Genomic DNA, 25,570 nt, shown 5'->3' with positions numbered 1-25,570 from the left:
CCAATCAGCGGATGCCGGCAGCCCGCTTCGCTGCTCCCATTGGTGGCTGAGATCCCCACTCCCGCCCCATTTTGCCTCACAGGTGCGCGGGCGCCCTCTATCGCGCCTCGTACCTCGAGCCCCGCCCACCGACCAATCCGGACAGGGCGAAGGTTAGTATCTGTGTTCTGATTGGGTGGCGAGAAAGCGGCCCCGCCTCTGACGGCGCGTTACGCAGCACGGCGGTTGGCGGCGGCCGTCGGCGGAGCGGCTCTGCGTTTGGGGGACGGGAGGTGCCGGGCGAGCCCGGTAAGCGCAGCCCGCGCTCATCGTTAGCGGCGTTCTCCAGTTCGAGCTGCGCCCAGTGAGGATCGGGTACCTTCCGTAGGTTTGGGGTGCGGCTTTAGTCGACGGAGCTCGGCGGGCGCGGCCCGCTCCGGCCCCCTGGGCCTGCCGCTCCGGCCCGCTCCGAGCGAGGGCCGCCTGACGCCGCGTCCCGCCCGCAGGTGGTGCGACGCAGCATGTCGGAGGGCGAGGCCAAACAGGCGCCGAGCGGCGGCTCCGACCCCAAGCCGGACTCTGCCTCGTCGGGGCCGGGGATGACCTCGGTGTCCGCGCCCGTGACTTCCGCGGCGCCCCCGGAGGAGGAGGAGGAGGAGGAAGAGAGCGAGGACGAGTCCGAGATCCTCGAGGAGTCCCCGTGCGGCCGCTGGCAGAAGCGGCGTGAGGAGGTCAGTGTCGGCGTCCGGGCCTCTGCGTTGCGGCGGGGCGGGCGCCGGGCGCTGCCCTTCCCGCAGCCGTCCCTTCGGGGCCGGGGGTCGGGAGCGGCCTTTCTGGGCTGTGCGGCGGCCTGAGATCCGCCTTCAGTGTTGGAGGCCCTTCCGAACAGTTGGTATCGAGGCCGCTGCGTTGAGGAAGGGCTCTTCCTAGCGTTTGTTCGCCCGTCTTGTTTCCCAGCTCTTGTACTCGGGGAATAACAAAGTGCACCGGTTGCACAGCGCCTGGTGAATGGAGTGGGACCTGCTGTGGAGCTGCCCGGTTGTGCAGACTCATCAGCTACACGTTTGGGTTTGCTTTGAAGCCTTCAATTAGGGCTGGTTCTTGCAGACTTCTGGGCTTGTCTGATTTGCATTCATTTCTCAGTGCATGTATTGGGACCATCCTCTACGATGGCATGAGTAGATTAGATCACAGAATGGCCAGGGTTGGAAGGGACCTCAAGGATCATAAAGTTCCACACCCCTAAATTTAATACCAGACCAGACTGCCCTGGGCCCCTTCCAACCTGGCTTTGAACACCTTCAGGGATGGGGCATCCACAGTCTCTCTGGGCAGCTGTTCTAGCGCCTCACCACTCTCATGTTAAGAACTTAAGATCTAAATTGAAGAACTAAAGATCTTTCAGAGCTCTTCCCATTTCTCTCTGGGTTCTCCTTACTATCTCGGGAGCCTACCTCCAGAAATTGGTTTCTGCTTCGTGTTCTCCTAGTGAAACCTGCTGTGGTTGGGCAAGCTGTGTGGTTGAGGAAATCTTACCTTTAGTGCTGCAAGACGGGTGCTGATGTTGCCTTACTCAGCCAACTCAAAACAGGCACAGAGATGTCTGCGTTAACAGATACATTCATAGAGCAATGCAAACCCGTGGTGGTGAAAGAGTCCCTTGTTCTGATGTAAATTTGGAGGTCAAAATAAGGTCAAGGATGCCCTGCACCTCCTTTCCTTTATTTATTTGAAGGCTGTCCTGTATTCATTAATGTATTCCAGCGTGTATTAAGAGTGCCTTCAGTTGTGCACCTGTAAGGCAAGGCTTCTATGTAAGACTCTAATTCTGTTCTTTGGAATACATTCCTTGTGACAACCTGAAACTATTGTTAGAAGTAGTTTCCCCCCCCCCATGGTCAGTGCTGACTCAGTGCGCCAGAGGGGCTTGGGAATGAATGAATCACAGAATCCCAGAATGGTCTTGGTTGGAAGGGACCTTAAAGACCACCCCATTCCAACCCCTGCCACGGGCAGGAACACCTCGTGCTTGGGAACGAAGGTGACCAGTTGGTCTGATTGCAGATCCCCTCTGTTTACTGGATATCTGAGCTTCATTTCAACTTGGCAGATATCAAAGTAACAACAGAATGATTGTTGGAGGCTACAAAAGGAATTGTTGGTTAATTTGGGGTAAAAATGAGGCCTCTGATCCTCAGCCCCTCATTGTTGAGGTGGTACTGTTCTCTTGCAGAGATGCTGAGCGTTTGTGTGTCTGATACAAGCTGCAGTTGTATGTCAGATGTGGCTTAATTAGATCTAAGCTTCCATGACACCTCCAATCTCTGCTTGGGTCAACATGTAGTGTGAAATTCCAGAAAAACACCTTTACTTTCTGAACATCCCAGCGTGCTCAAGTGCAGCGCTGTGCTGCAGCAGCATCCCTGTGAGGGCTGTCAGTGGGACAGAGCAGCCAGCTCTGGTTATTCCGGTCTGTGTGCCCATGCAGACAGCTCTTACTCACTGCCCCTGGGCAGCAGGGTTACTCCACAGGGAAGGAATGCTGCGGCCTCCCCTCCCACCGTGATGCAATGCTGGTTCGTGATCCCAGCAATGTGCTCTCCGGGTGCTGCCAGAGCAGAGTAACGTGACAATACGTGCAGAAGGTGGCCTGTATGGCCTGGGTGCAACATGTCGGCTCCCAGGTCTTCAGCTCTTCATTTCTCAGCTTGAAGCATGGATTTAGAGCATTGTAACCACGTTTATTTGTTAACAGCACATGGGTACCTCCCATATAAAGACAGGCTGAGGGAGCTTGGAGAAAAGAAGGCTGTGGGGTGACCTCAGTGCAGCCTGGCAGTACCTAAAGGGAGCCTACAAACATGAGGAGAATCAACTCTTTGAAAGGGTAGATAATGGCAGGACAAGGGGAAATGGTTTGAAGTTGTGGGAGGGGTGATTGAAGTTGGATGTCAGGGTTCTTTACAGAGAGAGTGGTGAGGTGCTGGAACAGCTGCCCAGAGAGGCTGTGGATGTGCAGTCCCTGGAGGTGTTGAAGGCCAGGTTGGATGGGGCCCTGGGCAGCCTGGTCTGGTATGAAATGTGGAGGTTGGTGGCCCTGCATGTGACAGGGGGTTGGAGCTTCATGATCCTTGAGGTCCCTTCCTCAAGGTCCGTCCTCCCTGGGGACACGGGCAGTTGCCCATCGCCATGCTCTGCTGTGCTGTGTGTGCCTCGGGAGCTGCCTCGAAGCGCCACATGGGCACGGGCGGACCAAGAGGCCGTCAGGGATGTCTCTGCTTGGTTTCCTACGACGTTCTTCCCACTTCCTGGGAGCCGTTTCTCCCTCCCTTCACTAAAGCTGTCTGAGCTCTTCCAGTCCCTCGCGCGTGGAAGGAGCCCCTCCCAACGGGCCGCGGCCTTCTCAGCCGGGAGCGGCCCCGGAGTGGCAGCTCCTCCAGCCAATGCCTCTTGGAGTAGGAGCATTACATCACCTACGGGAGCTCCCATTGGCAGCGTGAGACCCCGCCCCCTTTCGCAGCAGCTTCCGTTTGGAGGCGTTCGGCATTCCCATTGGTGGCGTGCGGTCCCGCCCCCTGCCCGGCTGCTTCCGGTTGGCCTTGCTCCATATCCCCGCGGCCCGCGGTGGGGGCTGTGCGGTCCCGGCGGAGCGGGGTCTTGTGTTCGAGCGGTCAGGCAGAAGCTGTTAGAATACGGCCTGTTCTCTGCTGGAAGCTTTCCCGGATCTCCCGCTATTCATCGTGTCTTTGTTTTATGACAATGGTGAAATCACATGGCAGTGCCGGGTTTGTGTCCAGGGTGAGCAAACGAGGCTGTGCTGATGGGGGGCGGTTCGTTCTAGAGACAGGGAGCTTCTCTTCCACACTTAGTGCTATTCCCACCAAAGCTCGGCGAAAACTTTCCAGATGAGGCTTTTGCACCCCACTGTGTCATCCTAGAGGTGCTGTTATAAGTGGATGGAGAAGGCTCATCTTCCTCAGGGAGCACTTAATGGAGAATGGTGTAGTTCTGTTGTTATGTACCTTCTGCACTTCTCCTCCTGCAGACAGCAGCGTAACAGCCTCTGGGCCTCCTTTCCTTCAGACAGCTTCCAGACTCCTCCCAGCCCTGCTGCCAGCTCTGTGCCCTCCTGTGGGCACACTGAGGGTCATGGAGTCATAAAATGGCCTGGGTTGAAAAGGACCACAATGCTCATCCAGTTCCAACCCCCTGCTTTGTGCAGGGTCATCAACCAGCAGACCAGGCTGCCCAGAGCCACATCCAGCCTGGCCTTGAATGCCTGCAGGGATGGGGCATCCACAGCCTCCTTGGGCAACCTGTTCCAGTGCATCACCACCCTCTGGGTGAAAAAATTCCTCCTAATGTCCAACCTAAACCTCCCCTGTCTCAGTTAAAAACCATTATTCTTTGTCACTACCTGCCCTTAAGAAGCTTTTTATGTTGTGGAACTCAGAACTGCATACAATCATAGAATGGCTTGGGCTGGAAGGGACCTTTTTGATCATCCATTTCCAACTCCTGCTGTGGGCTGGGTGCACCCTCCAGCTTAGGCTGCCCAGGATCCCATCCAGCCTGACCTTGGGCACCATCAGGGACGGAGTGGTTAGTGGAGTTATAGGAGGGAGCAACAGAGGCTGAAGGCTTCTCCAAGTTTGTGTTTTTCTTGATTCCTTTTATCTTACTGACAAAAAAAAAAGCCAAACAAACCCTTTTTTTCTGCTGCCCCCATGTTACTCTATGTTTTTCCGTCACTCACATAAATAATCTTCTTTTTGAGGTTGTCCAAATATCTTCAGAATTATCTGCTGTTTGAACTATGCCTCCTGGATCAGAAGCTTCTTATAGGACAGTAGGAATGTACATAAAGTACATTTTTAGACTACTGCTGCTGGTAGGTGTTAAACCTGAAATGTTAGAGCTTCAACTCTGCGCTGCCCCAAGAGCTATGCAGAACAAGCAAGAAGTATCACAGATACAGCCATAGGAAGACTTGTGCTCTGCTGCAGCAGAATATTCTTCAGCTTGTCTGTTTGTTGGCATTTTCAGCACGGTGTTAGTGTTGAGCTTGGTAAGTGCATGTTAGGGGAGAGGCTTCTGAGATCCACAACTTCTTTTCTGCCTTACCCCTGAGGGAGGTCTCCTGTTTATAAGTGTCTGTGCATGCAGCGGTTGCTGTATTCTTGTTTTCCTATTTCCAGTATTTTCTGCAGTCAGGTAAGCTGGTTGAACAGAGCAGTCTTTCATGGCTTCCTTTATGCAGTGTGCAGATGAGATAGGTTGAAGAAATTCCATGTGGATCTCAGATGACCTGTAAAACTTGAGAACCAACATTTCAGGCAGCGTAGGTTGTTCCCGTGTGTAGCCATGAGATTAGTGTTTGATTCTTGCTCCTCTTCATTGTATCTTGTTGCTGAAAGTTAATTTAGGCAGCAACGGAGTCTTTACTGTCATAGTATTGTTGAGGCTGGAAAAGGCCTGTAAGGTCATCCAGTCCGACCATCTGCTCATCATTGCTGTGCCCACTATACTGAGTTTCTTTCTATTGGAAAGTGAGGCACCATGCTCAGAAAGGTGGCATTTCAGGTGCTCTGAGCTTTGCCTTTGCTATTGGAGAGAGGAAGGGTAGTAGAGATCTTCAAGTTGGGATGAGGGGGGCTGCCAGCTTTTTATTTGGTTTTGGCTGTGGATCCTTTTTCCAGCTGATGGGGAAAAAAAAGAAACAACAAATGCCATGCTGTAGTTCTTGTGGTTTTACTCGACCATTGGAAACGTACACATTGTGCAGCCCTTCAGCACTTTTATTGGCTCATTTAAGGATGTCCTGGAAGGAGTGAGATATGTTTGAATGAGAACAGGGGCACAGCAGAAAGTAGAGGGAACTGAGTCTTTGTCTGGGGCCTGTCCTCTACAGGGCCATTGTGTTCTTGCTTATTGACTGTAACTGACAGCTGGCAGCTTTCTGAGTGCCTCATCAGCCAGCAGCACCTCTCAGCCTTTATGCTGCCTCAGTGGGGGAGCAGGCACAACCAGAGCAGCTGTCTGCTGTTTTCCCAGCTTTCCTGGGTGGTTAGGAGTGCTAGTTACACTCCAGCTGTCCATGACTAAGGTGTAGGGTTTGCTTTGCATTCTTGAAAGAGCAATTGTAAAAAAATAAAACGCATTCCATGCAGCTTATTGGCAGCACCAGAGCGTTACTCTGTTCAAATATTTGTGCTGCAGGGTGAGTAGGGAGCATGCCTGCACAGAAAACAGAAGTTAAAGAAAGAGTTCAGTGATAATCAGGCACAGGACATGCACAGTGTTTCATCCCCTCTTTCCACCCTTTTGGCTTCCCTCAAACATCTCATCAGTACTGCACCCCAATTTTCCTCTTCATGCCCAAATTGCCCATCCCTGACATTCTGAGTCTTGTGTTCCTTCACGCAGTGTCTCCACTTAGTTTGGGTAATAGTGCTACTCCCACTGGACTGCTTAGGTGGATTTGCTGATGGGTGATGACTTCATTGCTCACCTTTCTGTCCGTGCAGGGCCTTGGGTTCAGTGTTGCACTCACCATTGATGAGGTTGCCTGGGTTCTTCCCTCTGTTGTGGTGGCTCTGATCATTGATGTAGTTTCTATTTTGAAGAGCTTGGAGTTTATACTCTCCAAATTTGAAATGAATGGTTACAGTTCTGAATTCTGCTGCAGACTTGAATATCCGGAAAGGTGTTGGTACAGAACTTTAATAAAATTACTGAGCAGAACTGCCCAGATTGAGTCCCAGGGCTGCCATCTCCACCCTTTAACCCTACTGTTCAGCCAGTTCTTCACCCAGTGTTCCTGTTCATCTCACAGTCAGATGGTTTGTGCAAACTAATACCTCTGGGACAATGATCAAAAGCCTTGCTGAAATCAAGGGGAACTACACCCATCATTTTCCCTTTGTCCCCTGAGCAGGTGGTCTTACCATGGGAGGATTTGTGAGACAGGAGTTTCTTCTTGTGAATCCACATTGATTGCACCATCCTTTACATGCCATTCAGTGGAGCTCAGGTTCATCTCCACAAATTCTCCCGAGTACTGAAGTTAAACTAACAGGTCTGTAATTGCCAAGATGTTCTCTCCTGCCCTTGTAAATTGGGGTATTGTTGGCTAGTTCCCAGTCTGATCCTCCCAAGACCTTTGATAGATCACTGAGGGGAGTGCTGCTATGCCACCTGCTGCCTCCCTCAGCACTCTCAGATGAATACTTTCAGGACAAATGGGCTTGTATAAAAATGCTCAACTGCTACAACTGGTTCCTTACAATTTGGTGTCAATGATTGGAAAGTCCTTGCTCCCCACATTGCAGTCCTCCAACTTGTCGCAGGACTGTGCAACCCAGGGCTTATAATTAATATCAAAGACTGAAGCAAAAGAGACACTTAATGCTTCTTCCTTTCCCTTTTCAGCTAAGCTGGTCTCATGCTACTCATGCTTGACTCAGGATGCAGTGGGGTTGCCTGCCCCTGTGCTTTTAGAAGGTGATTCTGAAGAAGTAACCAGCTCTTGTGGACATCTCAGCCTGCAGAGGCAGATTCACAGGGCACCCTGCCAACTCATTCCCTGAGCAGGTTGGGGTTTGCTCTCTTAAAACCAGTGGTAACAATTCTGCTGTTTTTCACCCTTCCTACCTGTAGGGTGAGGGAACCCAGGCTCTGGGTCACTGAGCTGTTCAATGAGAGTTCATGTTAACCCTTCCAAATAGTGTGTTAAGAACACAGGGTGTTGTGTTTGAGGCAGTCTTCTTGTTTCACCAGCATAGTCCACAAGATATCACTTGTCTTTGATGTGGGTCATCAAATGACTGCTGAAAATGGAATAAATTAAAGTATTTCCCAGTTACTTGACAGATCTTGCAGGCAGAGAACTTCCATCCCCTTCATCCAGTGTTAATGCCCATGCACTCCTTACCCTTCAGAGCAATTGGAAGACACCATCTTGGATTTGCCCTTTTTATTTCTGCTTGCTTGCTTGCTGCAAACTACTAAGTTTGTAGGTAAGCTGAGCTTTACATTCCTACAGCCACATCTGTCTACAACGTTCTTAACTGCCTCGATGCTTCTAACTGGTTAAGTTTGCACTGAGAATTACCCTCAGTGATGTCATGTGGGTTTGGTGTCGTGAGTCATAGGTGATGCCCTAAGATGTTGCCTATGAGTCATAGAAATGCTTTGCTTTAGATAAAGTGCCCAGAAGTTGCATCAAGTTCCTCTGCCTGCATTATTGAGGCAGATTTTGAGTAGCTGTCAATACTTGAGGGCTGCGGTAATGAATCCAGCAGTCAGAAGTTCTGTGTAGGCAGTGAATATAACAAAATAAGAGAATACTGAGGAATGCATGGGCATTTGGTGTTGCAGTCATGGCAGTGCTTTGTTGCTGCAATACTAGCTTTGTCTTGACTGGGCTCTTCCTTCAGCTGCCTGAAGTAAAAGCCGTTGGGCATTCATCTTTGGTACATTGATTGTAATATGTGTTCTTACTGTCATGCCTGAGAGTTTTCTCCTGCTAAATATTGAATGGATAAATGTTTTATCCTTGCAGTCTTCAATCTTCCATCATTAAAGTTGGAGAAGACCTCCAAGTCCAATTGTGAATTTGTCACCACCATGCCCACTAACCCATGTCACACAAGACCCCAAGTTTTATTTGACAGTGGAACATAACAGACCTGATGCAGTATTTTAATGTCAGCATCAGTGTGTTTGTGCAGAGAAAATCACTTTCTTACAATAAATACAACAAATATTGTATTTATCTGAATATAATGGCAGACTTTTCACTGCTCGGTTATGCAGTTAGTGAGAGGTAGGAGAGGAATGGGGTCATTCTTGCTAAGCTGCTTCTCTTGTCATTGTTTTCAGCAGTTACTTCCTGTAGCTTGGTTTGTCTCTATGTAATTATGAACTGTATTCTTTATTCCTATCTACACCGTGCCATTGCATCACAATTTATGACTCAGTTCACTGAGCAGTCTGTACTGTTCCAGCTGTACTGTTCTTGTGGTCATTTATTGCTCCTGGGTGTCATCTGCAGTTTGGGGATGTTGAACGTCATCAGGCCTCTTCTGATTCCCTTGGAACATCTCCAGAGAAGCCAACCTATATTGATTGGCTGTTAAAGTTGTTGAATTACACCATCAACTTAAAAAGCTTGCACAAAAGCAGGCTTAATACTTACAAGGGCTCCTTTCTCTGCTCACAGCTGTTGTGTGCACGGTCTGTCGGTGTGTTAGTCCTTCTGATCATGCGTTGTATTAGGAGCTCAAGGTCAGCTGATGGAGCAGCTCACTGGTTGAAAGCAAATTGGAAATTGGATCATGTATAAGTGGCTGCCAGGAGGAATGGGTTTGTGAGGAAGCCTTTGTCTATTGTGAGAAGTTTCCAGCAAATGTTTGATGGTAGGATCCCTACTGAGTCTGGAAACAAACCAGATCTGTGTATTGACTTACCTCAAGGGGAGTCAGATCAGCTGGAAGTTAGGTAAGCCAGCTGCTGGTGAATTTTTAATTTAAATAAAAATTAATTCACAAAGTTCATGATACTTCAAATGAAGGATGTGAAACGATGATCTAGCCTGCTAACTTGTATCTTTCTCCCTCCTTTCCGTTCAGGTGAATCAGCGCAACGTGCCGGGCATCGATAGTGCCTACCTGGCTATGGATACAGAGGAAGGTGTGGAAGTTGTTTGGAATGAGGTTCAGTTTTCTGAACGGAAGAACTTTAAACTACAGGAGGTACGTTGCCCCAAAATGGGATGGGAAACACCACGGAATCACAGAGCAGTTAAGGTTGGAAGAAGTCTCTGGAGGTCACGTGGCTGCACCCCACTGCTCAAGCAGGGATACCTACAACAGGCTGCCCAGGACCCTGTCTGTGTGGTGTCTGAAGATCTCTGAGGAGGAGCAGTCAGCTACCTCTCTTGGCAGCCTATTGAAGTGCTCCATCACCTGTACAGTTAACATATGTTGCATCAGGGTGACGTGCTTTCCATCAGGGTGGAATTTTGGGCATTGGTTCATGTGGGTTGTTGGCTGGATCAGTAACTCCTCCAGTTTGGAGTGCTGTGCTGCTTAAACGTAGCACATTCAGCTTAAGTCTGACCACTGCAGAAAATGTAACTGAGATGTAATGTTGGCTTAGTCCTGGTGATCAAACCAGGCAGTGTAAGATGAACTCAGGTGCTATTTGTTCTTAGTATAGAAGCTTGAAGAGTATTGCCTCATTTCTGAGGTCCCAAACCCAAGAAGAAAGTAAGGTGTGGGCCAGCCTGGTCACTGGTGTAACATGGCTTTGTCTTTATGTCACAGGAGAAAGTTAAAGCAGTGTTTGACAACTTAATTCAGTTGGAACATCTGAACATTGTAAAGTTTCACAAATACTGGGCTGATGTGAAGGAGAATAAAGCCAGAGTAAGTAAAACAAGCAACCTGTTGGGTTTTCTTGCTGTATATTCTGTAGGCAACTAGTGAAGCAGAAGATAATATCTTATACTGCCCCACAGGTAATCTTCATCACTGAATATATGTCTTCAGGGAGCTTGAAACAGTTTCTGAAGAAGACAAAGAAGAACCACAAAACTATGAATGAAAAGGTAACTGTTTTTTTCTCTATGTATATTTTCACTTAGTGCCTTCAGCTTCCAAAAGGCCTTTCAGCAAAGGTTCCTAATGAGAAAGAAACCTGGTGATAACACGTGGCTGACATTCTTTGTTGTTATTTTAAGCTAGTTGAATTGCAGGTATTCTGAGATGTCTTTTCTATGCTGCTTTGTTTCCTTGCACTTCTGTAGCTTTGTAGGAATGGTGTGACAGCTTGTCCCGTTTCCACCTGTGCATGCAGGAAAGAGGGAGGTGGTCTGTGCAGAAGAGGAGCTGGGAGGGAAGGCATGTGGACATGTAGAAACTAAACAGAGTGTGAGAGTACTGAGACAGTTTTTACTTCCTACACACCTTTATTGGTTAGGAATCACTGAATGGAGGAGGGTATAATCTTCCATGTGAATGGACTCTGAATCACAGAAGTATGGATTAGTTCTTGTTTTCTGAATGACTTCTGTCCTTCTTGCTCCTGTCTGTAGGCCTGGAAGCGATGGTGTACCCAGATCCTTTCTGCCCTCAGGTATGTGAGTTGCTGATCTCGAGCTCTAGCCTCTGTTTAACTGTAGCATTTCTTGTGCTAGGATAGTAAAAGCTTTAAGTATACGTGCTGTTAAATGCAAGCAAACTTCACTGAATGGAGCCAGGAGAGCATTTTTGGTCACCCACCCTGGTTCTTATCCCAGTTGACTCTGCAGAGGGTCAGCTGCACTTCCTACAACAGAGGAGGACCAGAGACATCCCAGAGTCTGTGCAGTCCATAGAATGGCTTAGGCTGGAAAGGCCCTTAAAGCCAGTTCCAAATCCTGCTGTGGGCAGGGTTCCCACCACTAGATCAGAGTGCCTAGGGCCCCATTCAACTTGGTCAGTTAGACCAGTACTAAAGCTTCGATGCTAAAGGTGCAGAGTGAGTTTTGTATCCCAACAGTTGTGACTGATATGGTGGTGAGTGTGCAAGCCAGGCATCAGGGAGCTTTTCCAGGTGTCCAGCTTCATAACCTGGGCCCAAACCATTGTCAAGAAGATGTTGCAAAGAACTCTTAAAGGCATTAAATTCTATGTGAATGAACTGTGAAAAATTTTCTTCAACTTGGCAGCCTGCAGTCCTACAGCCATGCAATGCATTCATAATTATTGTGGTGTCATATTGTTAGGAGCACATATGAATCTGTACACAGCTCGGTGGTGCAGATCTGCAGCCATCCTGATGCAATCTGGTTGAATAAAACATGGAGAGGATTTGTTTTGTCTTCAAGAGTCTTCCCTATGTGAGCCAGATTTGGTGTGTGGCTAAAAAGAGCTTTGGAAAACAATGATAACTCTGAATTCAGAGCAAGACTCCCCCTCCATGGAGAAAATTCTGTTTCCGTGTAGCTAAGTGTAGCTGCTGAGGAATATCTGGCATTTTAATAAACATTTGGGAGCTGACAGTCTTTAATTGTGCAGAGTGAAATATGAGGATATGAAATATCCTCAACTGTACCTGGAGCCCCAGCACTGAAAAGTTCTCTCTGTACGTGGTGGAAAACATGACTGATTGTGTTTGTACAGCACCAGGCACTTTTGGGATGCCCTGTGAAGAAGGGCAGAATAAAACTTTGATCTTTTGGTATAAAATCTTCACCCTTTTAGCACTCACCTAGCAGTAATCAGGTGGATAATGCAGATCTGGTATCCTGGATTTTGTAAGAACTGGTTAGAAGAAGCTTCCTTTCTTCCCCCAGTTCTGGAGGTGGTCGTTCTATCCTAGCCTAAATACTGATGTCCATCACAGAACTGTAGCTCCCTGCTATCCTTGGCACGTACCCTGTGCATTCCTGTTCTCTTCTGATGCAGTCCAGGGAAAGGATGAGGGGAGGGATTCTTGCCTCAATCTGGGATTGCTTCCTGACCACTGTTCTTTCTGAATATCCAGCTACCTCCACTCCTGTGACCCTCCAATCATCCATGGCAACCTGACCTGCGACACCATCTTCATTCAGCACAATGGATTGATCAAAATTGGCTCAGGTAAGGCTTTTTGGAGGTACCCCATGCCTATGAGGCTAACTGCTCAATCAGAGCAGGGCATCTAGCCCTTTCAAGTCCACCTGGCATGATAGGCATGTGTGTACATTTCCCCCACCTCTGCATCATTTGGGCCAGGAACTGGCAGTCAGATTCACCCTTGGCTGGACCACCTTTAGGCACAGGAAGGGCTGATACTGAGTACAGTTTCCCATGTCTGCCCCACCTCAGTTTTTGATCTCAAGGGACCAATCTCAGAAAAGATGTTGCAGCTTTCAAGTTTTCTGTGTGCATTATTCTTGGATTCATCAGCTTGGCAATTTTTTTTTTTTTCCTGGTTAATACACATGGAGTTTGTGTTGGGAAGCTTTGAGTGCTGTTTGGAGAGCTGTGTCCACTGAGAGCTTCTTGTACCAACCAGTGTATCAAAGCTATAGGCACTGACTCCAGCAAGCTGCTAGTCTTGGCATCCTCACCCAACATCACATGCTTTAGCTTGGACTTCAGGATGCTAGCTTGCATTGTGCCTGTGTGGCAAAGATGTGTCCTGTTCAGGCTTGTGCCAAAGTGCTTTATTTCAGACCTCAAATGTGGTTTTGCTAGCAGTGCAGTGCATCCTTGCTTACTCATTTTTCTTTTATTTTTCCATTTGTTCCTATTGTGTCTCCAAAAATGCTTGCAGTTCAGATGCATTCTCTGGCACCTTGACATACCCTTCCAACTGACAGCAATCTGCTGTCTGGCTGCTGTGAGTGCTCTTGACCCCGAGGAGTGGGCACTTGCTCTCCTTTAGGCTTTTGTCTGTGTGAATCCTTGGTTTGATGCAGGCAACGTACAGGAAAGAATGTTGTGCTTTACCTGTCATCTAAAAGTACTCTCTTCATAAACTGCAGACCTCTGTAACTTTTTCTTTCCATCAGAGAGCTCTTACATTATTTCTGCTACAGAACTGGGGTCTCTGTTCTCTGACATGTGCATATACCCCAGGGAGGGTGAGCCAGGACAGAAAGAACCCTCAGCTATCTGACTGTAAACTGTTTAACATCTTGCTCTTCATGCAGACTGATCTCAACATGGGGTTCACTTTATCTTTTTCTGAAGTTGTCCAGGTAGGAGGAGTTTCCAAGAGTTGCACATGTATCTGATTGCTGGCAGACAGCTGGCTCTCTGGCATTAGATTCAGGCCACCTATGGGAAGCCTATTGTAGGTTCTACTCAAGGAGCATGTAGGAGATCCTTCTCTTTCTGCTTGAGTTTGGAAATATTATACAGCTGGAATCTTTCTGACTGGTAGCCAACACTTTGTTCGTAAAAACAAACCACATTAAATTGGTGTCTGGAGCTGAGGTTTTAGCAGAGGGTAGTTCTGCAGATCACCAAGCATGGCGTTCTCAGGAGCACTCTGTCAGCAGTGCCACTCAGAGGCTGTCTAGAAAGGTGGTTCTTCAGTGTGGGTCACACACAGCTGCCTGCTCTCTCAATTTCTCAGCTTTGGTTCATGGTGGAAGGAACAGAGGCAAGGGGATGAATGGGCCTCTTTCAAGGAGCAGGGGTTGTCAACCTGTGTGCTGTAGCAGCTGTATCCTCAGCAGGACTTCTTGCTACTCCTCAGGAAGCAAAAACAAGGAATTCAATCGCTACTGGACTAGTAGTAGACTGGGTAGAAGGAAAACATTTTTTATAGTAAGGGTCATGAAGCACTGGCACAGAATCATAAGGCTTAGAAGAGACCACTGGAGGTCATCTAGTCCAACCCTCCCTGTTAAAGCAAGTCCCTGAGACTAGGTTGCATAGCAAAGTGTGAACAAACAACCTGCTCTGAGCACTTGGTAAAAAAAAAAGCAAGACTAACATATAGATTGCCATCAGTTTGTATTGCATCTAAAGAGAGCAGGCAAAAAAAAATGTCCCTCTAAGTTTCAGAAGGTGTAAACAATTCACAGATGGATTATTGTGGATGTAGTAACCAGGTCCTCCTGAGTGTGCACATGAAGTCTGAAAACAAATTGTTCTTGAAGACAACAGTGCTCTAAGATGCAGTAAAGTCTTTCCATGCCTATGATATGGATATGACTGAAGCATTACCATAACCAGGGCATGAATCTGTGCTTATGGTGAAACTAAATGGAATGAGCTTTCTTGAATCAGGACCATAAGTAGGTGCCTATGTTTTGCCCTGTTGTAATACAGGCATGGTGAACTTGTGGCATTATGTATATGGATCTCCTGAGGTAGATTAGCAAGATTTTGGGAATGTTAATGCAGCCTGAATGCACCTACTCCCAGCACATGCCTCACAGAGATGGTGGATGGCCCTGCAGACACCTGAGGTCAGGCTGGATGGGGCTCTGAGCACCTGGTGGAGCTGTTAGGTGTCCCTTCTCAGTGCAGGGGACTTGGATCAGGTGGCCTTTGAAGGTCCCTTCCAACTCAAATGATTCTGTGATTTGCTATTTACCAGCAGGCAGATGCTCAGCCACTTGCAGGAAAGCAGGGCTTTGTTGCACATAACAGCTGTTTGGGAAGACAAATGCCATAGCTCTGAGTGTCTCCTGTGCTCACCTTCCTTGTCTCAGCTCTTGTTGCTCAGCATGATGTCATGTGGCATGAAATATCCCTTTGGTCAGTTGGGATCAGCTGTTCTCACTGTACCCATCTCAGCTTCTGAGGTACTCCAGCCACTTGATGATGGGGTAGCAGGAGAGAGAGGAGAATGCCTTGTCTCTATGTTAGTGCTTTTCAGTAATAGCCACAACATTGGTGTGTATGGCCTGAAATCCCAGGCACAGAACTGTGTGAGTTACTCTGAAGAAAATCAGCTCTGTCCCAGCCTCAGCTGGTGTAACTGCACAGCTGTGGACTGCTCTATTCATTCTGTGGTCAGCAGTGAAGTGAATTATGTAGGAGGTTTGATCCTTTCTTAAACTTGAGAAAAAAATAAATGAAGTGAGCACACGTGGTCTTGTGATCAGAAGACAATCTTCCAAGTGTTACAGCTACGGTTCCAGCATAGGCTGGAGTTAAGCTGGCAGTGTTGCAGAATGTGTTCCCATTCCTGTGCTGCACACCAAGCTTCAGAAGTCAGAACTCTTGTCGTCAGATGCTTGTGACTCTCTATTCCTGTTGGCTGTGCAGTAGCCAGGCAGGCTGTTTCCATGTTCAGACCTTAGAGAGTGTTGCTGTGGGATCACTGAAAACATTAAGCCCATCTTTTTCACTTCATGTAATTACTTCTCAGAGCTGGCTGATATCTGAAGAGTCCTGTGTGTACTCAGAAGAAGTGGGGCAGTAATCCTCGTGGATTTAAAGGAAACAGTGATTCAGTGCCCTATGATCTACTCTTTAGTGCTGTCTCTGTCCCCAGCACCATTGAAGGCTGTGCTTCTGAAAGCTCTCCTTCCCTGTGCTTTTAACAAGAGAAAACATCACTGGCTGTGGGCAGAAATCAGGAGCAAGGCAGCTGCTAGGTGAATCCCACAGAGTGCTCATCCATCTGCGAGGTGAAGGAGTACTAGAAGAGTGGTGGCAGCAAGTTGTTGCCTGACGAATGCGTGGTACTTGCTCCTGTAGCATTTGTTTAGGTGCTGCAGCAGCCCTTCTGTCACTTCCTGCTGCTACATCAGATTGCAGAAGCACGTGTTACTGTTAGGACACTGCAGTTCTGGATTTGCCACCTGTGCCGTGTAAGGAGCCACAAAGATGAGCAGGGGACTGGAGCACCTCCCCTACGAAGACAGGCTGAGGGAGCTGGGCTTGTTCAGCCTGGAGAAAAGAAGGCTGCAGGGTGCAGCCTAGCAGTACCTAAAGGGAGCCTACAAACAGGAGGGGAATCGACTCTTTGAAAGGGCAGATAACAGCAGGACAAGGGGAAATGGTTTGAAGTTGAGGGAGGGAAGCTTTAGCTTGGATGTCAGGGGGAAGTTCTTTACAGAGAGAGCGGTGAGGTGCTGGAACAGCTGCCCAGAGAGGCTGTGGATGCCCCGTCCATCCCTGGAGGTGTTCAAGGCCAGGTTGGATGGGGCCCTGGGCAGCCTGGTCTGGTATGAAATGGGGAGGTTGGTGGCCCTGCCTGTGGCAGGGGGTTGGAGCTTTGTGATCCTTGAGGTCCCTTCCAACCCAAGCCATTCTTTTTTTGATTTCTTCCTGAGTTGTGGTCAGATGAAAACATTCCTTGTGAGATGCATTGCTTTCTCTGCACTCTCCCATGGGATCCACGTGAAGGATTGTACTGGTAGCCCAGCCATTGGGCCTGTGAAGGGAGCACACTGCAGGGTGTTTCACTGCAGCAGGTCAAAAGCATTGAGTGCCAGGGAACAGGTGTGTGTTTGGGCAGGATGTCTGATGCTGCTTTTTGCTCGTGTTAATGGTGCTGAGCCGTATCTCTTATCACTGGGAGCGTAAGAGCCAGGAAGAGCTGAACAGGGGCAGAGAGCACCCACAGAAACGACAGAACTTCCAACTTTACCTTAGGTGCGATTTCCTACTTGACAGAAGCTGTCTGTGTTTTGCAATGACTCTGACCTAGCTGTCTGTATCAATGTGAAGTGCTTGCTGTTTCATCAACTCATTGACTTCTATCTTGTTTTACTCCCCGCTCACGGGCTGCTCTGTTACCAACAGTCTTTCATAGGATATTTGCTAATGGTGAGCAAACTTCTCCACTCCTGTGATGTGACTGCCACTCTATATGTAACGTACATGACTTGTGTGTGTATATATATATTTATATATGTGTGTATATACGTATATATATATCTGTACTACACACATTATACTTTATTTACAGTGTTCCCTTGCTATAAGGCTGACGTGTACAGCAGTTTGGCTTAGGTGTCTCCTACTTTGAGACCACGTGCTTTGTGCTGGGATGGAAACAGTTCCTCTCACCCCGAGCCTTACAGAGAGGGAGCACTGCCCTTTGTGAAGTCTCCTGGTTGTTAGTTCTCTTCCTCTCCTCCTTCTTAGCTGCTAGTCCATGGACCCTAGTGCATGCTGGCTCCTGCATGTCAAGCCAATGGGATGCATTCTTCTGAGCTCTCCTGGCTGAACTTGCCACCAACATTAGGCTGTTTCCTGCTACTGCTCTGCTAGACTTGGCTGAGCGCCCGACCTGGGCTGGCCTTTGCTTTGTGCTTGGATATCCAATTGCTTGCTTGTAGTTCTAACTCCTTAGCTGTTTTGTTTTTAAGACAAATGTTTCTCTGAGATGCCTGGCTCCTGGTGGCCGGAGATCTGCCACCCAAACGAGCTCCTGGTTGTGACATGAGGTTCCCTGTTGGTTTCCCCAGAGAGAGCTCTGATTCTTGGAGAAACCTGGGTGTGTGAGGAGGGTGTTGGGTTGCAGAGACTGGAGGAAGATTTGAGTGCTGAAATTTATAACCCCATTAAATAGATATCTGTACTTAAATTCAAAGTAAGTATTATTTTTGCCGTCAGGGTTGTTAGAACTTGTTTCTGCTGAATGGTTTGGGAGCATATCAACCATCAGTCAGCAGTGGTGGAAGTGGAAGGCCTGTCAAATAAGCTTTTGCATTTTACAGTCAGTCAGGTCTTTGTCGACCCATCTTGGTATGGGTGCAGCAGTTGCACACAGCTTCTTTTTGGAGCCCTTTGAAGGCACGTGGAAAATAAGTATTTTAGAAAAGTTCATACGCTTCTTCAGATGAAATGCTAATCAGCTTTTAAGCACCTGCTTCAGAGCCTGCATGCAGGCAGCTATTGGTCAAGTATTCATCTTTCAGACCTTCCTTATCAGTTCTGTGCCTATACTGTTCTGCGTTTTCTATTCTGCCAGCTTTCACTTTCTACCTCCATTGACTGGATGTAGTCAGACATGGCAGTTCAGTGACTGCTTTTTACTCCAGAGCTGGATGAGCTTCCAGCATCCATGCGATGACACTCTTGCAGTAAGGAAGGCCAGTGGTATCCTGGGCTGCATGAAGAGGACTGCCACCAGCAGGTGAGGGATGCCATCATTCCCATCTGCTCTGGTTTGTGTCCTCCCTAATAAAAACACATTTGTCATCTTAGTGTACCACTGAAGTGAAAGGCAAAGCGCAGTTTTCTGTAGCCTGGTAGCATTTTGCAGCAGTGAAGGAGAATGTCACACATTCTGATTCCCATCCTGGCCCTATCACCATCCCTTATAGTTGCAAACAGATGCTCCCAAGTTCACTTGAAGATTTTGAGTCCCTGTGATGCAGTGTGACGAAGGTAAGGTTGTATCCTCTGACACTGGGTTGCTTAGCAAGCCTGTGCCTTGTCTCAAAGGTTAGTAGTTGGTCCTTCTGGGTATCATCTTGTTTTCTTTTGCTTCCTCAGCCTGCTGCAGTCTGGAGTGCTGTGTACTTGAGCACTTTGCTGCAATAGTGGGATAACATTCCTGCTTCAGAGGATACTTAGATGTATGCAGCTGACATCTGGGTGGCTCAGTTCCTCCTCCAACCCCTGCATTTTTGAAAGGGAAAGGAAGGGCAGCTGAGCAGATTCTTCCCTAGGTGCAAGAAGGAAGGGGTGAATGCAGGACAAGTGGGTGTGAGCTATGTTCGTGGCCAGAAGAAAATGTCTTCTGCAGCATGTAGTGCTTAAAAAGGCAGGTCACTGTGAGACTGGGCATCTGCTGCAGCTTGACATTGGTGACAGCTGGGCAGCAATACCACCAAGTGAGTTGTTGGCTGGCACTCCTTATGCCTGGCTTTCTGATGAGCTGCCTGTGAAGAGGTGTTCACAGTAGCTTATCCTTGAGGGTCTGACAGGTCTAGCAAGCTCTGTGTGTCCCTGCAGTAATGCATATTATTCCATTTTTCTTGTCAGATTGATCTCAGCTTGCCAAAAACAAGTTGCTCGTTCTGCTTTCTACTGCACTTGATGTCTCTTCTTATCACCTGCTCTTCATGGGCACCGTATTTGGCTGAATCCTTCTCTAAAATCAATTTTCTGCTTCACTGATTCCCTGCCACACTGATTAGTTGTGTGTGGCACTGTCTTACAGTCTGTTCTTCACCGCCTTCCCCTTCTTTGTGACTGAGAAAGGCACACTTGTTGTGATCTGACTTTCATTTTTGACCTTCATTGTTTGGTTTCCTTATTGTGATTTTTTCCCTAGCCATCATGCATCTGATTCTTGACCTAATGAAGTCATCACTTTATATGGCAGTGGATGGCAGTAGAAATGATGTGGAAATAGTTCTAAGAGCTTGTATCAGAGGTGTCTTACAGTCTGTACTCATCTTCTAGGCTATGAGTGTTTTATACAGCTGAAGCCCTTCTCAAGCATTCTCATCTGTGCTGAGTTGCTTATCTACCAAGGTGATGGTCATGCAGTAATGACTAGACTGAAACCCAGAGCTTGCTGCCCCAGCTTCTGCAATACTGTCACAAGCTGTATTAACAGACAGCCTCTACCTTTTTTCCCCCCAGACTTTACTCTACTGACCTATGGAATCACAGTTCCTGGGAATGCCTCCTGTACTGTGGGGCTGAAGGACGTGCTTTAGTGGTGGCTTGGAGTGTTCTGTGGACGGTTGGGCCTGAGGATCTTGAAGGTCTCTTCCAACCTGAGTGATTCTGTGATTATTGGGACAGGTTGAGCTCCACTGAAACTTGCTTTTCTCATGTGAGAGTGCCTGCGTTACATCACTGGTTAAGTTTTCTGTTGTTAATGCCTTTTTTGGTGATTGATCCCTGCCTCTTCCTCCCTCTTATCTATTGCCTAGGAACGAGGGATGGGATGGCTGGGTGGATCACTGTCCCTTTCCACCCAGGCAACAGAAACAAGAAAATGAAGCTAATCTGAGGATTGTTTAGAAAAATGCTTTGTACGTGGCTGATTCTGCTCCACTTTTGGCAGGGAGGTGTTCCCTGGGTTAATAACACACCAGATTTCTTGTCTGAGGACATAGGTTCAATGCTTGATGGCCTGTCTGCTTGGTGGAAGTGGGGTTGTTCAGTTTGGAGAAAGGGAGGCTGAGGGGAGACCTCACTGTGCTCAGTGATGACCTGAAAGAAGGTTGCAACAAGGAGGTGTAGGTCTCCTTTTCTCAGTTGACAAGAGCTAGGACATGAAGTGGCCTCAGGTTGTGCCAGGAAAGGTTCAGGTTGTGTATTAGAACTCGCTGGGTCTGGCTGATGGACTGGTGTTGACTTGAGATGACCTGAGTGATTCTATGCACTGGATTCCTTCAACACTGTCACAGAATTATAAGGGTTGGAGGGGATTTCTGGGGTCAAGTCCAACCCCCTGCTAAAACAGCTTCCTTGCAGTAGGGTTGTATGAAAACAAAGTAAGAGCTCTTGTATACAGAGCATAGTAGGGGTCACTGAGGTGCTCTGACTTGGTTACAGCCTGAGCCTCGGGGGAATCCCAGAATCTCCCTGGCACTGCCAGCCTGACTTGGTGGGAAACTTTTATCCTTCACTCCAAGTTCTCACAGCACTCTGCTGGCTGTGTCTCTGCAGCCACATCACATTTCTGACTGCAGTTAGAGGATTTTGCCCAAGGAGGCTGTGGATGCCCCATCCCTGCAGGCATTCAGGGCCGGGCTGGATGTGGCTCTGGGCAGCCTGGGCTGCTGATTGGTGACCCTGCACACAGCAGGGAGTTGGAACTGGATGAGCACTGTGGGCCTTTGCAACCCAGGCCATTCTATGATTCTGTGATTCGTTCTGTGACTGGGCCAATTGCAGGGGCAGGTGGGTCAGTAGTGTAAAATACAGAAGCCCAGAGCTCATCATTTGGGAGTTAAAGAGGGTCTGGGCTCTGTGGCCCTGCTCATCTAGAGCAGTGTTGTTGGGAAAATGCAGAGCAGGTTTTAAAAGGAAGACCAAGAATTTTAACTCATTTTTCTTAATCCTGTGAAGCTGAAACCTGTTGGTATCTGTAAAGCAGAGTAAGCAAAAAAAAACTGCAAGCAAAAATGAGGGTCCATTCTTGTGTTCTGCTCCTCTTTCTTGTTGCTGGGAGTTACTCCCTCCCTTCCTTCACCTCTGGGGCCATGCAGGGGCTGGCTGCTGGAGTCCTGTGCTGTCAGGATGGTCAGGTCTCATTCAGCAGCTCTGCATGACTTTCCTCTTGAGGAACCTTGGCTCTGGTGTCCTGCTGACGTGTGGAAGGGTCAGCTAGGAAAAGCTGCCTCGTAGACCTGTTCTTTTCCTGGTGCCCTGAGGTAGTGACTGTAACTGCAGTGATCCTGGCTGCTCGTAGGGCTTTTGTTACAGCTGGGTTGCTTACAACAAATCTGATTTAAGTGAGGTCCTTTCAGGGCTTGCATTTCAACAGGGCATTCCTTAGGACATGTCTGGGGATGGGCTGAGATGTCCTGCATCCTAAGCATTCGTTACTTTCTTCTAGTGGCACCAGACACGATAAACAACCACGTGAAGACGTGTCGGGAGGAGCAGAAGAACCTGCACTTCTTTGCTCCGGAATATGGAGGTATGGTGTGCCATTCTTTGCTGGCTTGACCTGCCTCACTGAGGCTCCCAGGCTGTTGTGCTCCTTGTTTTCAGCTGCAGTCTTATAAGCAATGTCCCATTATCAGTTTCTGTGTTATTTGCCAGTTTAATTGTTCCAACTCCTTTTGCCTTCTGATAGCACAGGAGGGAGAGAAGGCTGCAGGTTGTCACAGCTCGATACAGAGGTTGTCTTGCTGCTGGGTGCAGGAAGAGACTGACAGCGGTGTTGTTTCTGTGTTACAGAAGTTGCCAATGTTACCACTGCTGTGGATATTTATTCCTTTGGGATGTGTGCCCTGGAGGTGAGTTGGGAATACTCTGATTATGGGACAAGGAGAATAAATTCAAGGGAAGGACGTGGCTGTTTGGAGTCGCTGTGGTTATGGGTGTGTTAGTTTGGTAACAGGAGCTTTTTATTCTCTGAGACAAAGGCACTTTGCCTTGCTGAATCTTCAGACATCCTCTGGAATCTTCTGCTACCTTTTCCCTATTGGAAACTTGTGGATGTGTTGGCTGGAGTGAGTTCTGGATGGCATTGTGTGTGTTTGCTTTTCTGCTTGTAAAACAGAGCTATTCATGCAGCCAGGAGGGCACTGCCAGGTTCTGGCAGCAATCCATTTACTGCTTCATTAGAGGATGGGAATTGTCAAGCAGAACTACAGGCCAATGGATCATGAAATTCAAAATAGAGAGACTAACTGTCTGAGGAGGTGCTGGCATAGTTTTAAGGACTTCTTGGCAATCTGTCAAGGTGCTGGAACCAAGCTATCATAATGGAACAGTTATTCTCTCTGCCTCCACAAACCGTCACCTTAAGTAACACCAATCAGCTTGGTTGGTATGATCTCATACTTGCCAGCAGTGATCTTAATCACTTCTTAGTGAAGTCCAACGTGCTGCTTTGTGCTTGCAGATGGCAGTGCTGGAAATACAGGGTAATGGAGAGTCATCTTACGTGCCCCAGGAGGCCATTAACAGTGCCATCCAGCTGCTGGAGGACCCCTTGCAGAGGGTGAGTGCAGAGGGGTCAGCGCCCACATGGACCTGCGGGCCTTGTGCGTGGCCTCATTCTGTCTTTGTCTCGTAGGAGTTCATTCAGAAGTGTCTAGAACAGGACCCAGGCAAACGTCCTACAGCTCGGGAGCTCCTTTTTCATCAGGCATTGTTTGAGGTGCCATCATTAAAGCTGCTTGCTGCTCACTGCATCGTTGGCCATCAGCGTGAGTACGGAGTGCCAGGGTGCTGCGCTGTTACGTAAAGCTTTGCTGAGTTACCGCTGCGACTCCCTAGGCTTTTTTCTTCTTAGCATGGAAAAGAAATGCAGTTGTTCAGGTCTTAACTTTTTTTGTTTTTTAATAGATATGATTCCTGAAAACGCTTTAGAAGAAATGACCAAAAACCTCGACATGAGTGCAGTGTTGGCAGAGATCAACCATGCGGACAGGGAAGGAGTCAAAATGATGTGAGTACCCCTTGGTGTGCTCAGAGGGTCTGCGTGGGCAGTGGGTGATGCTGGAGGATTTCTTGCTGCTGTCTGCCCAGTGGGAGAAGAACTTGCACAGACAGACTCCACGCAGCTGAGATCTGCCTTCCTCCCAAGCTGATGGGAGGGAAATGGGCACACTGTTGCTGGAGCAATTTGTAGTAAAATCTGGCCAGAACAATTTGGGGAAGCAATTTCCAAACAGTTATTTGCACTGGACAGCTCTCTAAAGGGAAGTGCTGCCTGCTTCTGCCACTGTTAAATTGTAGCCTTGCTGTTAGCTTCTGGGAGCTGCTATGGGAAGAGTGCAGTACATCTCACTCTGACTGTACTTACCCTGCCTGCTTATGTGGCTGCAATCTGGGATACGGAGATTTGAAACTGCATCCAAATAGACTTGAGTGGATGGTAATGTGGTTCTGTTAATGGCTTCTGACTGCAATACTTCTTTCCCTCCAGATTCTCACAGTCTCCAGCACTGGAGCTGGACAAGTTCCTGGAGGATGTAAGGTAACAGAGATCATTTCTGGGTGTGTTGGTTGGATTTTTGGAATAGCGTGTGTTTGTTTTTAAGTACCTCTTTAACTGTGTGTGAGACTGGAGTGATTTTTCAGGAGAGGCATAACCTCAGATCCGGATTCTTTGTAGGAATGGTATCTACCCACTCACAGCTTTTGGGATGCCACGACCTCAGCAGCCCCAGCAGGTGGTGGTGAAGTCTCCCATTGCTCCACCATCAGTAAAAACCCCAACTCCAGAGCCGGCAGAGGTGGAAACCCGCAAGGTGAGACATGGCACCTCCACTCCTCCCTGTGCAGCTGTGCTGTGAGCAGCAGTGGCTCACGGGGTGTCTGTGCTTCTCTTTCAGGTGGTGCTGATGCAGTGCAACATTGAGTCAGTAGAGGAGGGAGTGAAGCACCACGTACGGTCCCACCTTCTGGCTGAGTGTTCTGTGTGTGTGTGTGGAGGGGGTGCTGAGCACGTGGCATCACTGTGCTGATGTGCTGCTGGGGTCTGGTGTGATGTGCTGCTGCCACAGCTGCAGTTCTTGGGGCACAAAGCCAGATTGAGGCCCAACGTGGGTTGGAAGGGTCCCTTAAAGGTCACGTCGTCCTGTGATGAACAGTGACATCTACAGCCCGTGCCTATAGATGGCCTGCTGCTTAACTAGCATTTATGGCTTATCCTCCAGATACAGCCTTAGAGCATTCCTTCCACGTGGTTGTGCTGCTGGCAAGGGTTGGGAGTAATAGAATTGGGTGTGTTTTTTCCTCTTAGACTCCAGTGGAACTCTGCAGGGGCAGGGAGAGGGTGATTCCTATCCCAGGGGGGATCTGGGAGAACATTCCTAGCTGTGTTGGCTGCTGCCTGTACTGTGGCAGCCTGTCAAATTGCACATGCTCACGAGAGCTTCTCTACCCTGCAGTTAACACTGCTGCTGAAACTGGAAGACAAGTTGAATCGACACTTGAGTTGTGACCTGCAGCCCAGTAAGTGCCTCTCCTCCTGTATTCTCATGCACTGGAGTCAGCAGTGCAGTCTGGATGTGGGATTTACACGCTTCCCTGTGTTGCAGATGATAATATCCAAGAACTGGCAGCTGAATTGGTCCAGCTTGGATTCATCAGTGAGGTGAGCAGCCTCGAGTCTCGAGCAGGGACGTAGCTCTGCATTCCTTTCTCAGGCTTTATTGTCCTTGTCTGCCTGGGAAGGTAGGAGAAGTAGCACGTGTTCCTGCCATGCACTCGGGCAGGTTCTAAGCAAGCTTTTGGCTTCGCACCACCCCTCACTCTGACTTGTTCCCCCAGGCTGACCAGAGCAGACTTACCTGTTTACTTGAAGAGGCATTCAGCAAGTTCTACTACACCCGGAACGGAGCTCTGACGGCAGTGACGGTGTCATCGTAGCATCCCTTGGCTCCAGGGCGGCCGGTGCAGCTTTGTTGCCTGTGACCCCTTCTGTGTCTGTCCATCACCGTAGGGCATCAGCAAGCCCCCAGCTGCAGTGCTTGGAAGCTCATCCTGCATGTGCT

The 25,570-nt window shown here is 48.5% G+C and overlaps 1 protein-coding gene across 2 annotated transcripts; it reads left to right on the top strand.

The window, feature by feature from the left end:
- Window positions 1–11: 11 nt before the first annotated feature.
- NRBP1 (nuclear receptor binding protein 1) lies at window positions 12–25,445 on the top strand (the record flags this gene model as incomplete). 2 transcript variants are annotated; one of them, XM_079550092.1, is made up of 19 exons in its annotated part: window positions 12–152; window positions 486–710; window positions 9,612–9,734; window positions 10,308–10,409; window positions 10,502–10,591; window positions 11,078–11,118; window positions 12,511–12,605; window positions 17,223–17,246; window positions 21,952–22,035; window positions 22,299–22,357; window positions 22,969–23,067; window positions 23,143–23,275; window positions 23,415–23,517; window positions 23,998–24,048; window positions 24,187–24,322; window positions 24,407–24,460; window positions 24,965–25,028; window positions 25,115–25,170; window positions 25,347–25,445. In XM_079550092.1, the coding sequence occupies 18 exons, from the start codon at window positions 501–503 to the stop codon at window positions 25,443–25,445; spliced, it is 1,623 nt and encodes a 540-aa protein (XP_079406218.1). The 2 variants fall into 2 exon arrangements, with proteins under 2 accessions (XP_079406218.1, XP_079406219.1); XM_079550093.1 differs by lacking the exons at window positions 12–152; window positions 17,223–17,246 and having other exon boundaries at window positions 501–710.
- Between the last annotated feature and the right edge of the window lie 125 nt (window positions 25,446–25,570).

The sequence above is a fragment of the Tetrao urogallus genome, assembly GCF_951394365.1.
Source record: "Tetrao urogallus genome assembly, chromosome: 2".
Taxonomy (NCBI): domain Eukaryota; kingdom Metazoa; phylum Chordata; class Aves; order Galliformes; family Phasianidae; genus Tetrao; species Tetrao urogallus.
The sequence above is the reverse complement of the archived record's forward strand: the minus strand, read 5'-3'. Positions and strand labels throughout refer to the sequence as shown.